The following is a 13,611-nucleotide window of genomic DNA, read 5'->3' as shown; positions in this document are numbered from 1 at the left end:
AATTGTTTTACATTGTCAATTTGGGTGTACCTTGATTCCGGTAAAAATAAACATATAATAATAATATCGCACAAACTAATATTAATATGTATCGTGTAATTCTAAAAAATAGAGTAAACATTATCGACACTTGATGTTTTAGTAAAAGTTGTCATTTCTTGTGGTAACGAAATTATAGTTTATTAGATATTCGTAAATGACATCCGTTGAACTTCAGAAGACATCCTGGATGATTTTTTATTGAAATTTGAGATGTTTTTTTCCCGCTTATCATAAAAAAACACAAACAAATACATTATAGAAAAATTAGATTCAGCATAGGTACTATTTATTGTATAAATTAATTTACAATGACAGCATAGTAATCACTATAAATTATTGATGGATGTGGATTATTAGACTAATGGTACAAGTGTTTTATTTGAAAAGGAGACCTCCGTTTCTCAATTGCTAGACCAAAACACAATTATAATGCAAACATTACATATGAATGTAGATTGTTTCTAAAATGTTAACCTTTTGTAAACTAATTTGGAACACATATGAAGATAGTTTATGTCTTAATTATTTCAGAGATTCAAAGACGAATATCCACATATAGATCATTTTCAGAATGTCCTGCGTTTCCAGACATTTCCATGTATGTGCTGACCACCCCATCTGTATCTTTCATGTTCATGTACTGTGAATCAGAAGATGTCTTTCCATTTGACAGGTCATTTCCATTTCCAGATCTTATTTGTGAGTGAAGAGTAGGTAGATCAACATAGTCTGTGTGGCGCACATTCTCTCTGCTGGTATCCGCATAACTGTATTCGTTATCTGATGTCGAGAAACGCTTACAAAATACATGCCTGCAATTTTTAGTGACTAATTACGCTTGAATAGCTATAAATTACATATACACAATACACAATACATCTATTAAAGTGCTCCACTTTCTTAAGTATTAATTGTATCAGCAATCAAAGCCAGAGTTCAAGTTCTTGTGAAAATGCGTATTCTAGAAGTGAATCAGATGTGGTTACTAAAAAAATCTAAAGGTCTTTCAGAGTACATGCTATCTAAGACTCTTTAACCTTACAATGGTATTAAAACATTGATGTTTGTATATATGACACAAGTATTACATATTCCAAAATAAAAGACAAACTAGAGGAATTGGTATTGCTTTGTTTCATATAAAAGAATGACCGACGTAAATTCAAGTATATTGTCTTACGGAGCGATAAATCCTACTGTGTAAAAAAATCACTATGATTCAAACAAAAAATTATCTGCAACTGATATTATAATGATGCTTGATTTTTTTATTGACAACCTATTTTTACGTTTTGGAGGACGTGTTTTTTCAATAAACCATCGGCCTTCCCATGGGAACCAACTGTGTCCCTGTTCTTGCAAACTTGTGCCTATATTTTAATAAGGCTGACTATAAACAGGAACATATTAATAAGAAAGAAAAAAGTTATCAATATCGTTTAACTTTACTTTCCGCGATAAAGATGATATTCTCCCACTAAATCATAAAAAAGGTGAATATGATAGACGCATCTATCCCACCAAACTTGAGATATAGGATACGACAGATATAATAAATTCTACCTTATATCTTGACTAACATCAAATAATTGACAATTAAAGTCGGTTGAAAACAAAAATTAAGGGCATACGATGCAGTTATAGGAGAGGTAATGACGTTGCTAACGTTAAATGTTATTTTTGCGACGTCAAACTGTGACATATCGGGGAAAGATGAATTTTTCGACTGATTTTTTATCATTCAAACTGATTTAATTTGAAAACGAGTGCATGGACCCCCATTTTTTTAAAGGACATTTTGTTTCATTTTGCAGGGAGATTATATAGACCAAATTTTATAAAAATGTAAAGAGTGCAATTTTTTTTAATTTTGATAAATAAACAGCAAAACAGATGTTTTTTCGTAATTCATGACAACTTGATAAATATTAGTTATTTCTGAAAAAAACTCATTTAACTCAAAAAGTAGCACATGCAAGTATATTTTTTATAACTTAATTGATTAATTCAGGTAAAAAATAGCCTATATGCAATAGTTCATAAACTTGTAAATACGTGATCAAAACTGTATCATATGCCCTTAACGACAAAAGAGATGATCTTAGCTTCCCAATCGTGAACTTTTCATTTCTATTTAGCAACATTTCAACAGCTCTTGCATACGGAGGATATGTCTCCCGGTTGATACGATATTCTTGGATTTGAATTTTTCTTATCATGATGTATTTGATAGAGGGAAACTGCTCATAAGGAATCCAAGAGTTCCAAATTGTGAAGTTGAAATCATACCTTTGTAAATGTTACGAACGCCACCACGAGTTAACTGACCGTTAAGGAATATCTATTTAACAGACGATAGCGGATATGTTCCCTTTATTGTAACTACAATCTCGTTCCCTTTTCACGAATTTGACCTACTTAATTAGACTTATTACTAGTCGGTACAAACATGAGCAACACGACGGGTGTCACATGGGGAGCAGAACTTGCTTACCCTTCATGATCACCTCAAATCATCCCCAGTTTTTAGTGGGGTTTTTCTTTCTAAGTCTTTTTCAATGTTGTGAGTTGTGTACTATTGTTCGTCTGTTTGTCTTTTTCATTTTTGATTTGTGTCGGCGTTGTCATTCTATTTCCGATTTGAATATCCCTATTTACATATTACGATTTTCCTCAACATACAAATGCTTAGAATAAATAACCATCGTATTGTAATTCTATAGTGAAATATATATTACGGTGTGGTTTGTGTTGCTCTGTCTTTAGTTTTCTTTGTAGTGTTTTATAGACAGGCTGTGTTTTCCCCTCGGTTTTAGTTTGTTACCTGGAATATTTTCATCGTTTTTCATAAAAGATTTATCTAAAGATTTGCCAACATGAGTTTTATGAGTTGTAAATGTCCTTTTGGTACCGCTTCTATTTGGGTTTAATTATCAATGACATCACGTCTTAAAAGATTGCAGAGGAAAACATTTTAAAATAAAGAACGACAAAATGTGATGTTGTTCTGTTACCGTATTGGACATGTTAATTGTTTGTATTGTTTTGTAGTTTGAACATCATTGCCATGATTGTTCTTAATATTGATATACATACCTTTTTCTGACTATGTCAACTATCCACCCAGTTACAACATAACAACTCATACAGATCATGATTCCAGTAAAAATACCTGATACGGTAAAAAAACCATAAATCGTTGTATAAAAATAAGAAGTGTAGCATGATTGCCAATGAGATCAAATGAAATAAATATAGGCAATCGGTCTTCAACATAGAGCAAAATCTATGGTAAGTAAGCTATTGATTCTTTTTTAACGTGTGTGCTTTAATTACACAAGATTCTATACTTTGAATAAAAAAAAAACATTATTTCTTTTGTTATGTCGTCTTATGTCTTTATGTCCCGAATATCATTAAAGAAAACTATTAAAGAGGCACTAGCTTTCAAATGCATGTTCGCCGATTCTCATAATTTATCAATAACATTGTAAAACATTCATCAAATTTAAAAAAAAAAAGTCTAGAATAAACAATATACTGGTCATGGTCGCGATAATATGTAGCTTTAGTTCGTTTCGTGTGTATTTATTTCTAGACGAGTTGACCTCCGAAGTTCTCCGATTGTCATATAAGCGATATAAACATAAAATGAAGATATATAATATTGTAGACTCATTCAATTTGATTTTTCTAGGTCTGTTTCTTTTTATAATATAGGTTAAAAATATATGTTTATCATCGTTTTTACCCGTAAAAGAATGATTTTTTGTGTGGATCGAATCAGTCAATCAAATGATTTACTTTTGTTTAACTTTCATTGTTGAAATTCTTTTCCTTTAAATGATTCTAGCTAAGGAGTTAAATTTAAGTTCACATGAATACGGAGTCAACAAGGTCGAATTATTTACTTGCAAGAGAATAATTCATCATCAATGTTTCTTATCTTATAATGACAAAATTGAACCAAACTGGCTTTTCAAAGTGATACATAACTTCACTATTTCACTTTCGTGATAGATTGAAAAAAAATCATTTTTCATATTATTTTTATTACTCGTAGCTAGTGCCCCTTTAAGTCATCAGAATAAATGACTAATGTTCAATTGCTGATACTCCTGAAATTAGTTCATTCTGCAACTTCATGCATTGTTAATAAATTTTCAGAATCACAACTTCTGAACGTAATATATAAGTAATTTTTAATAAGTGATAAATATAATGAGAAAATTCAATTACAAAAACATGATCATTGTTCTAAAAAAATTATTAAAAAAAATCGTCAACAGCAATGGTTAATATTGAACAACATTTAAACTTCATGACCAAATTGACGATGCGTAAAACTATTATATGAAAAATGGTATATTATATTTTTTTCTTATATATGCATGTATATTATTGTTTTGTTTTGGTAGGGTTCATGTTCATGTTCATCAATTTAAATCATTTGAAAGTTTTTCGAAGGTGATGTTACAGAGGATTTTTAAGAAAATCAAGGCGATCTTAATCTAATTTCAAATTGGTTCTGTGGATTCATAATTATTCGTTGGATACCAGTTTTCGTGGATTGTGTTGGTACAGGTGAAAGTCGAATTTAAATATTCATTGAAGCATGAATTTGCTATTGGGTTGTAGGCAGATTAAACCACGAAATCAAATATCCACGATGATGAAAGATTTTTCAACTCCAGGAATATTTGTACCCACGAAAATAAATGATTCCAATGATTTAAAATCAAGTTGATTTTCTAAACATCAATGCTCTGTGACTGCATCTTCGTCAATTTTCGAAAGACCTAACTCTTTTTTATATGATCAGTACAATCCTTCTGTTAGGCTGATGATTACTTATTCAATTCTCGTTAATTTGCATAACATTCTTTAATGACTACATTTTTATTGTCTTTTCAATGATTATATCGTAGATTGTATAATGCACTAAATCTTCTTGTACAACTTCTTTTTTGTGAACTCACCAACGTTATCAACACAATTAATTTGCTTACCACTCTTATGTGACTGTGTTTCTGTTGTCTTACAAATGTTTGCCCACTCGTTAATTTGTTTACCACTCTTATGTGACTGTGTTTCTGTTGTCTTACCGATGTTAACCTACTCGTTTATTTGCCTACAACTCGTATGTGACTGTGTTTCTGTTGTCTTACAAATGTTTGCCCACTCGTTAATTTGTTTACCACTCTTATGTGACTGTGTTTCTGTTGTCTTACCGATGTTAATCTAACCGTTGATTTGCTTACCACACTTATGTGACTGTGATTATGTTGTCTTTCAAATGTTTGCCCACTTGTTGATTTGCTTACAACTCTTATGTGACTGTAGTTCTGTTGTCTTATCAATGTTAGCCCACTCTTTCATTTGATTACCACTCATATGTGATTGTGTTTCTGATGTCTTACCGAAATAAACCTACTCGTTGATTTGCCTACCACTCTTATGTGACTGTGTTTCTGTTGTCTCACCGATGTTAACCTACGCGTTGATTTGCTTATCACTCTAATGTGACTGTTTCTGTTGTCTCACAAATGTTTGCCCACTCGTTGATTTGCTTACCACTCTTATGTGACTGTGTTTCTGTTGTCTTACAAATGTTTGCCCACTCGTTGATTTGCTTACCACTCTTATGTGACTGTGGTTTTGTTGTCTTACCGATGTTAACCTACTCGTTGATTTGCTTACAAAGTTTCGCTGATCTGCTTATCACTCTTTCATGACTACACGTTCAATAACTTACCGATAACTAAACTCTCGTTGATTTGGTTACTGTTTTCATTACTTTTCAGTGAGGCACCTGTTAACATGAAAACAGTAATATAAGTATATATATGTACACGGAGATTTAGAAATGTCATTACAATAATGATTATTAGTATCCATTATTTTGTGTCCGTTACAGTCTTTGATAGCTTTTAAATACATTCAGTATTGCATTCACGCCTTTTGTGTCCGTTACAGTCTTCGATAGCTTTTAAATACATTTAGTATTGCATTCACGCCTTTTGTGTCCGTTACAGTCTTCGATAGCTTTTAAATACATTTAGTATTGCATTCACGCCTTTTGTGTCCGTTACAGTCTTCGATAGCTTTTAAATACATTTAGTATTGCATTCACGCCTTTTGTGTCCGTTACAGTCTTCGATAGCTTTTAAATACATTTAGTATTGCATTTACACCTTTTGAAACTCGATTTAGATGATTCCGATATGTTGTGGAAGAATATATATGCTGAAATAAAAACTCATTTTGGTTAACATGCGGTCTTATATACCATGTATCACATTTGTTCATAGAAATAAGTCAAATTGTACACAATTTTAAATGATATCATATCAAAAGACTGTCAATATAAAGATATGTCTAGCCTTATATTTGATAGTACAATGCAAATGTTGAATCTAAGGGGACGACCATTTGATATTCTGGGGGGGGGGGGGCTTGTTTTTGATCGGTTATTTATTTTTGTAAACTGAGAGGACAGATTATTCATTTTCTGCACTATTGAAGCAAGATTTTTCATTTTCATTAAAGCAAGGGACTGATCATCAATTTTTTACCACTATATTTATGAAATTCGAAAAACATACAATTTTTTGAATATTTGTTAATTATGAATAATTAGCTATAGGAAGATGTGGTGTGAGTGCCATTGAGACAACACTCCATCCAAATAACCATTTTAAAAAAGGCAAACCATTAATACATGTATAGTCAAGTCATTGTGTACCATTTAATCAGAATACTAGTAGATCATTATCCCCTTCAGAAATTGTAAGATTCAAGATTTCATTCATAACCTCAGACACATACTTGTGTACAAGAATACAATATATACAAATATTTTAAGATAATACATAGCGAGACAGGACAAACGAAACACAAATACATAGTAATAAGTATATTATAAGAGACAATTGGTATAATTAGATTAAGTATATTATAACGAAAAGAATCATTTATATTCCCAAGCAATATACACGTATTGCATACATAATGTATAGTATTAAAGTTAATTTAGTTTGGTTTTACCTAGCCTCTTTTAAAAGTAGTGTCAAACATATTTTGTCGAGCGGAGCGAGGCAAAAAAGATTTTTGAAGGGTTTTGGAACCGCTGAAGGCCCAATAAGCTATAGACCTGCTGAGTTATTTATTTTCAATACATTGCAAGTCAGGTAATTTATTTTCAAACTACCACAGAACAAACCGTTTATTTTTGTGATTATCAAGGCTGAGTTATTTATTTTTAAAATCCTCCTGCCCCCCCCCCCCCAGAATATCAAATGGTCGTCCCCTAAATGACAGAATGATGAAAAATGTTCAAGTTCAACTGTCCGGGTCTTACGGTACATGGCTTACAAACACGATATGATATCTCGTAGAAATGACAAATGCTCATAAAACTGCATACCAAATACTTTTCATACGCGTTTACATTTAAACTAATATAAACACAAATTTCAACAACTTATGAGCTATGATAAAGTTTCAAGGTCAATGAATTATGACGGTGGGCGATACTCTACAGTGTATATGGAACTGATCCAGACTATAATAACACAGTGTTGTGGAAGAATCTAAAGGAAATGATATTTTCTAATGCTAATACAATTGCATATAATTGACTTTAATATTGTATAAGTGGTTGATCTTAAACTGATGTAGTCCCAAACCTAAAAATATAAACTATGCAAAACATTCAAATTAATAAGATGTGATTGGGAGGGTGGAGCTAAATATTCTTCGTGGAAATGAGATGTACTAATGCTATGTCATATACACTGACTCTACACTGCGGATTCCTCTCCTCTTGAACTGACAAAATAACAAACTGATATCCGTTAGGGGACGATCATTTGATATTTGGTATTCTTTTATAGATTTTGAAAATAAATAAATAAATTACCTTTATTATCTAAAAAATATATGGTCTGTTCTGTGGTAATTTGAGTATTAAATTAACTGACTTGCAATGTATTTAAAATAAATAACTCAGCAGGTCTAATCGAAAGTATGAGATGGCCTCAGATTCTTCATAAATTCATCCTTTTTCCAAACAAAATCGTGAAACACTTCCCATTTTTTTTTAATAATAAAAGTATAAAAATTATTATTATATACTTGAAATGTCTGAAAATTGGTTTTATTTATATTGAGGTATATTGTCTCACTTTTATTACAGGGCCTTAACGTCATTGCGGCTAATGCCTCGTGTAGGAAATTGCAAAACCAAAGCTTGTCTTCATATCAAATTGTGTTCACCGTGAGTGCCTTGCAAGACGCAAGTTCTGTTTTCTCTCATACTTAGCCCTTGATTTTTTGTAATCAATGTTTCCTCTTTATTTGTCTTTTGTTCAAAGATTTCCCTTCTTTATTCTGTTAGTGTTGCATTCATTTTGTAATTTAGTAATTTTGTTGTTAACTAGGTCATGATTAAAAAAAAACAGAAGCCACAGACTTAACTATGTGAATTACATTTTTGCTTTATCATGGATATTGGTCTTTTGATGTTGTCCCTAGAAACTTAAGTCTTACACTGAATCTACACTATACATTTTTCTTTGAGACCAAAATATTGTCAACAAATTATTAACACATAACTTGCATTTTCAGATTAAGAAAAAATCTGGGGAACAACCAGAAAGCATGATTTTGCATCATTTGCTCTGTAGCTTCTTGGGCCTTCAGCGGATCAAAATCCCTTCAATTGTTTTTTTTACTCGCACCGTTTGGCGAAACAAGTTTCCGAATACTTTTAAAAGAGCCTAGTTAAAACCAAACTTTAAAACTGTGTGTCTGCAATACATGTATATGCAATTGGGAATATATAATATTCATTTCTGCAGAGGATGATGATTAATTCTGATGGTACATAATGACTTGACTTGACATGTATTATTTATAATAATCAAATATTTTAAAAAAAATGTATGTTTTCGAATATTATCAATATAGTTGTGAAAAAAATCAATCCCTTGCTCTAATGAAAATGAAAAAACTTGCTTCAATAGTGCAGAAAATAGATAGTCTGTCCTCCTAGTTTACACAAATAAATAACCGATCCAAAACAAATCCTCCTCCCCGTCCCCCCAGAATATCAATTGATCGTCTCCTTACATTGCACTACAAACCAGTAAAATTGTGAAATGGCCTATATCATGTATATCATGTACTCAAGTTTTTATTGACGTGTGCTTTTTAAACAAAAGTTTATTTTCCTTAATTCCGAAATAAAAAAACATGTAATTTCAACCGTTTGAAGGAACTGAATTAGATTGAAATTAATTTCTTCTTCTTGTCTCCCATAGACGCGCTTCGTGGGATATATAGCCATTCAGCACGACAGGGCCGACTCGACTAGACGTGTTTCTCAGTAGAATTTTTTTATCTTGCTTATATGAATGTATTTGATGTTATGCGAAATGTTTTGATTTCAGTTGTAGTTATGAATTACTTGACTATATTTAGTCGACATGATATTATGTATCATAATGTGCAATTAAAATCAGCACATGGCACTGTCGTGTGGGTATTCAATTTGAACTCTTTTTTTTTGTCTTATGTGCTTATAGTTGGGTAGTATATGGGCGTAGTAATTGTAGAAGAATACATATTAGTTTCATGTTTACGTACAATTTAGTTTTATAACTATCTTTTTAATGGGGCAACAACCGCCAAAAAAAATCACTGACATTGTTAACCCTGAAATATATCAGAAAAATATCTATTCTGTAGACCCATTGGTTATATAACTATCTTTTTGATGACACAGCAACCGCCAAAAAATCACGACATTGTTAACCCTAAAATATATCAGAAATATCTCTATTCTGAAGACCCATTGGTGGCCTACAGTTGTTATCTACTCTGTCTTTGATCGAGTTATTGCCTCTTTGGCGTATTCCACATGTTTCACATATCTATACTCAATTTTATTACTTATTATGGTTTTGGGTGAATTTTTAAAAGAGGAAAAATAAAGAAATCGTTCAGACTCGTTTGAAATAGTTTAGTACTGATCCATTAAAGATCAAGTGCAAATTCAGATTGTTAAGTATGGTTCAGACTACAGTCGAGTAAAATCAAGTAAATTTTTGACCAATTCAGACTGGTCCAGTAAAATCAGTTCAGTCAGTCGAGTACATATATAGGTCATATCATACTTTTACTGGTTTAATTGTAGTGTTGTTGACATAGCAAGCATAAGTCTCGTTTTTCGACTTCAAAGAGGCGAGACAAAATATTTGACACAATGTGATTATCTAAATGCGATTTATTTACTAGTACTATTATTTTATAGTTGGAAATATGTGGATTGTAACAGGTAAAATGACAGCAATCCTGGTTCCTTGCTGCACTTTTATACATTCAAACGATATCTTTCAAATTGTAAAATTACAAAGAATTAGATAAAAAAAAACAGTTCATCTCACCTGAAACATGCAACAGAAATATCTGCATAGAAACAATTAAAATACGTATTTTACATATTATTGCCATATCAAGCATAATCTTTCTTCCTCATTCAATCTGTAAATTAAATCAATAATTGACACTTTAGATAACAAAATGTATATCTGATATTTACCTGTCATAGTTTAAATTATTTGTACTTTTCAAATCAGCTGATTGGTGGTTGTTAGTACTTGTGAACCTTTCGTATTCCTTGTATAGATAATAGCTATTTGTTTATAGAAAAGAAAAAAATATTGCGGATAGTAGAAAGCTGTTAAATTAAAGAAAAACTTTGTATCGACCCCCTGGATCATACAGGTTATATCGTCTTCATTTATGTTACTATCCTCAATTTTTAAGTTATTTTTTAGATTAATATTCAATATGAATATTTAAAATCAATTACAACATGTATAATGAAAGCTAACTTAGATTAATATCAACTATAACAAATATAATGATAGCTAAATAAACTCATCATAGATACCTGGACTAAATTGTATATACGTCAGACGAGCGTTTCGTTTACAAAAGACTCATCAGTAACGCTCGAATCCCAAAAAAAATTAAAAGGGCCAAATAAAATACGAAGTTGAAGAGCATTGAGGACCAAAATTCTTAAAACTGTTTTATTGTTGAAAGAAATCATTCATCGGATGGATTACTCTTAACCAGCACTTTAAAGATAGAACTGTCAATGCGTGGTATAAGTCTCTTTAGATATTGCCATTGTCTTGTATTGATATAAAGTCCATAATTATTAGGTGTCCACTAATGAACTGTCTGAAATCAACCCGTACGTTTCTCTCTTTTTTCTCTCGCCTTTTTCTTTTGTGTAAGTTCAAACTTTTGAACCTAGTCGCATTTGAATGAATTATATCACTCTATAGTATCTACGGGGTTTTGGTCATTATTTGTCTTATTTACTGCACAAACATGTAGATTGTTACTAATGTCTACATAACGTTTGTCACTGAAAGGAGGACAATTATTGTTTTAATTTTTGGTTCAAGGCGATGTTTCCTTGTAAAATGTTTAAGAAATATCACATATTGTTTTAATATGTTCTTTCTCAATAAATCAAATTCACACCTTTCTTTCAATGTGATTCACTTGGTAAATGATTTGCAGAAGAAAAAAAAGTTATGTACAATTCGTATAAACATTGGCATTTTGTATGGAGTTGAAGTATAGAATAGAGGTTTATATGTTGTGTTCCTCTGCAAAGAATGTTTGAACGAGTGGACAGAAGACTTGTACGTCCTTGTATAGTCTATCTGGTTTTGGTAAATTTTTCTTGCACCATTTAACATCGTCAAGTAGTTTAAGAAATGTATCCCTTGGGGCCTTTTATAGCTGGCTATGCGGTATGGGCTTTGCTCATTGTTGAGGGCCGTATGGTGACCTATAGTTGTTAATGTGTGTGTCATTTTGGTCTCTTGTGGACAGGTGTCTCATTGACAATCATACCACATCTTCTTTTTTATATTACTCATTCCACATTAAACATGTATTTTGTATCTGGCTAGGATGATGGACTGCACAACCATAACAATATTTTATTGATAGTTCGGCAACATCTTCTCTCAGTTAAGAAGCAAAGTTGACGTTATAGATACTAAGCATGAAACAAATACTTTTTTCGCCTACATCTATGCTGGTTGGATTTACCTATAACGGTAAGGATGTATTCCTAGTCTTTTATAATAAAGAAGTTAAAATTCCAAAGATATCTTTAATAGAACTATTTGAGGTATGGTGTAGATAAGATTGTATTTGATCAAATTCCAGATATAAAGAAAACTGTCAGCAATGTCTACACAGAAAGAGAATTAAAGAATGGTACTTTGTTAGTCACCAGTTTTGAAAATAAACAATGGTTCCCATTTTTGGTGTTCTGTTTCTACACAATCGGATGTTTCCCACTGTTTTATAGTTACACCAGAGTAGAAACAAAATCACCCGATCTCCAATCCCTGTATAAAAGAATCCGTTATAAGTTAAATGTTGTGGTTTCTGCACAATCTGTCTTGGCCAATTCTTAAATGTTTGTTCCCTATCGATATTATACAGTTTCGTCGGGTGTACAGGAATAAAGGAAATAATTTTAAGCATATTGAGTCTGTGTCTTTATCCATTTGTGTTAAAATATGGTCTTTCTACTGTAAAGTTTATTAAAGTCGTTTGTCTATGATTTGAAAATTAGTTGACCAGTCTTCTCCACCTATTCTACAACTGATGTGGTCTGGTAGAGCGAGTTTTAACTTTTAATTTTTAAGTCGTTCTCAGCTCTGTTTAATCCTAATGGTCCGGTTTCCCTAGTACCTTTATACGATGAAATATTTCTATAATTCTGATATATCAGACCAAAATCCCCCAATCAGGATGTAGTTGGTCTGGAGATTTGAAAAATTGATTATTACTAGATTGTCCAATTTCTTTAATAATAGCCTAATTTTTATGACCTTAAGCACCTTGTTTGGAATATTTATCTGACCAGGAATACCGGTACTTAGTTGCAATCGTTTTGGTTAAATCTTGTGTCTTTATACACAAACAGTCTACCTGATGTACAATAACATTTACATCTCTAATAATTAACAAATCACCGAAAACAAATTTAAGACGCAATTTAAAGAAAGAATGAATGGTTGAGAAATATAACCCAAATCATAATTTCTTGAATATCACATTCCATCAAAACACGTTCTTTTTATCGCTCCATTCCTCATGATCATACATATTCATCACATTGTATTGCTACACTTCGTGACCAAATTCCTCGCAGCTATGCTTATCCTTGCTAATTCTTGCTAATTCTGTGCTGGTATGCCTATTACACTACTACTAAGGGTTCACGATTTGGACGACTTGAACGTTCGCATCCGATTGACAATTAGTTAGTTGGGAGTTTTATTTGACAGAAGATCTCAACATTCTTCCTGTGACCTTCACCTTGGTCTTTGTGCATATTTAATAAAAGACACTTGCCAACATTATAGATGAGAATAGAATTCATGCCATAAATGTCTGTTTTGTTTCTCTCTACTATGTCTACCATCTCTAGTTTATATTCAACACACAAAAAAGGGTTAACAA

At 31.7% G+C, this 13,611-nt stretch overlaps 1 protein-coding gene across 1 annotated transcript; it reads right to left on the bottom strand.

Moving 5' to 3' along the window:
• Nucleotides 1–320: 320 nt before the first annotated feature.
• On the bottom strand, nt 321–10,623 carry LOC134690422 (uncharacterized). The gene is made up of 4 exons (XM_063550391.1): nt 10,491–10,623; nt 5,798–5,854; nt 3,139–3,214; nt 321–854 (listed from the first exon to the last, which is right to left on the bottom strand). The coding sequence occupies exons 1-4, from the start codon at nt 10,564–10,566 to the stop codon at nt 578–580; spliced, it is 486 nt and encodes a 161-aa protein (XP_063406461.1). The 5' UTR covers nt 10,567–10,623; the 3' UTR covers nt 321–577.
• Between the last annotated feature and the right edge of the window lie 2,988 nt (nt 10,624–13,611).

Source organism: Mytilus trossulus, chromosome 11 (genome assembly GCF_036588685.1).
Source record: "Mytilus trossulus isolate FHL-02 chromosome 11, PNRI_Mtr1.1.1.hap1, whole genome shotgun sequence".
Lineage (NCBI taxonomy): Eukaryota > Metazoa > Mollusca > Bivalvia > Mytilida > Mytilidae > Mytilus > Mytilus trossulus.
This window is presented reverse-complemented; position numbering and strand designations above follow the sequence as displayed.

Excerpts from the sequence above, each read along its gene's own strand:
- LOC134690422 (XM_063550391.1), bottom strand. The coding sequence starts at position 10,566 with ATGCTTGATATGGCAATAATATGTAAAATACGTATTTTAATTGTTTCT. Across the intron at positions 5,855-10,490 it reads ATTTCTGTTGCATGTTTCAG|GTGCCTCACTGAAAAGTAAT; the intron begins GTGAGATGAACT and ends TCATGTTAACAG. Across the intron at positions 855-3,138 it reads GTTGACATAGTCAGAAAAAG|GCATGTATTTTGTAAGCGTT; the intron begins GTATGTATATCA and ends TAAAAATTGCAG.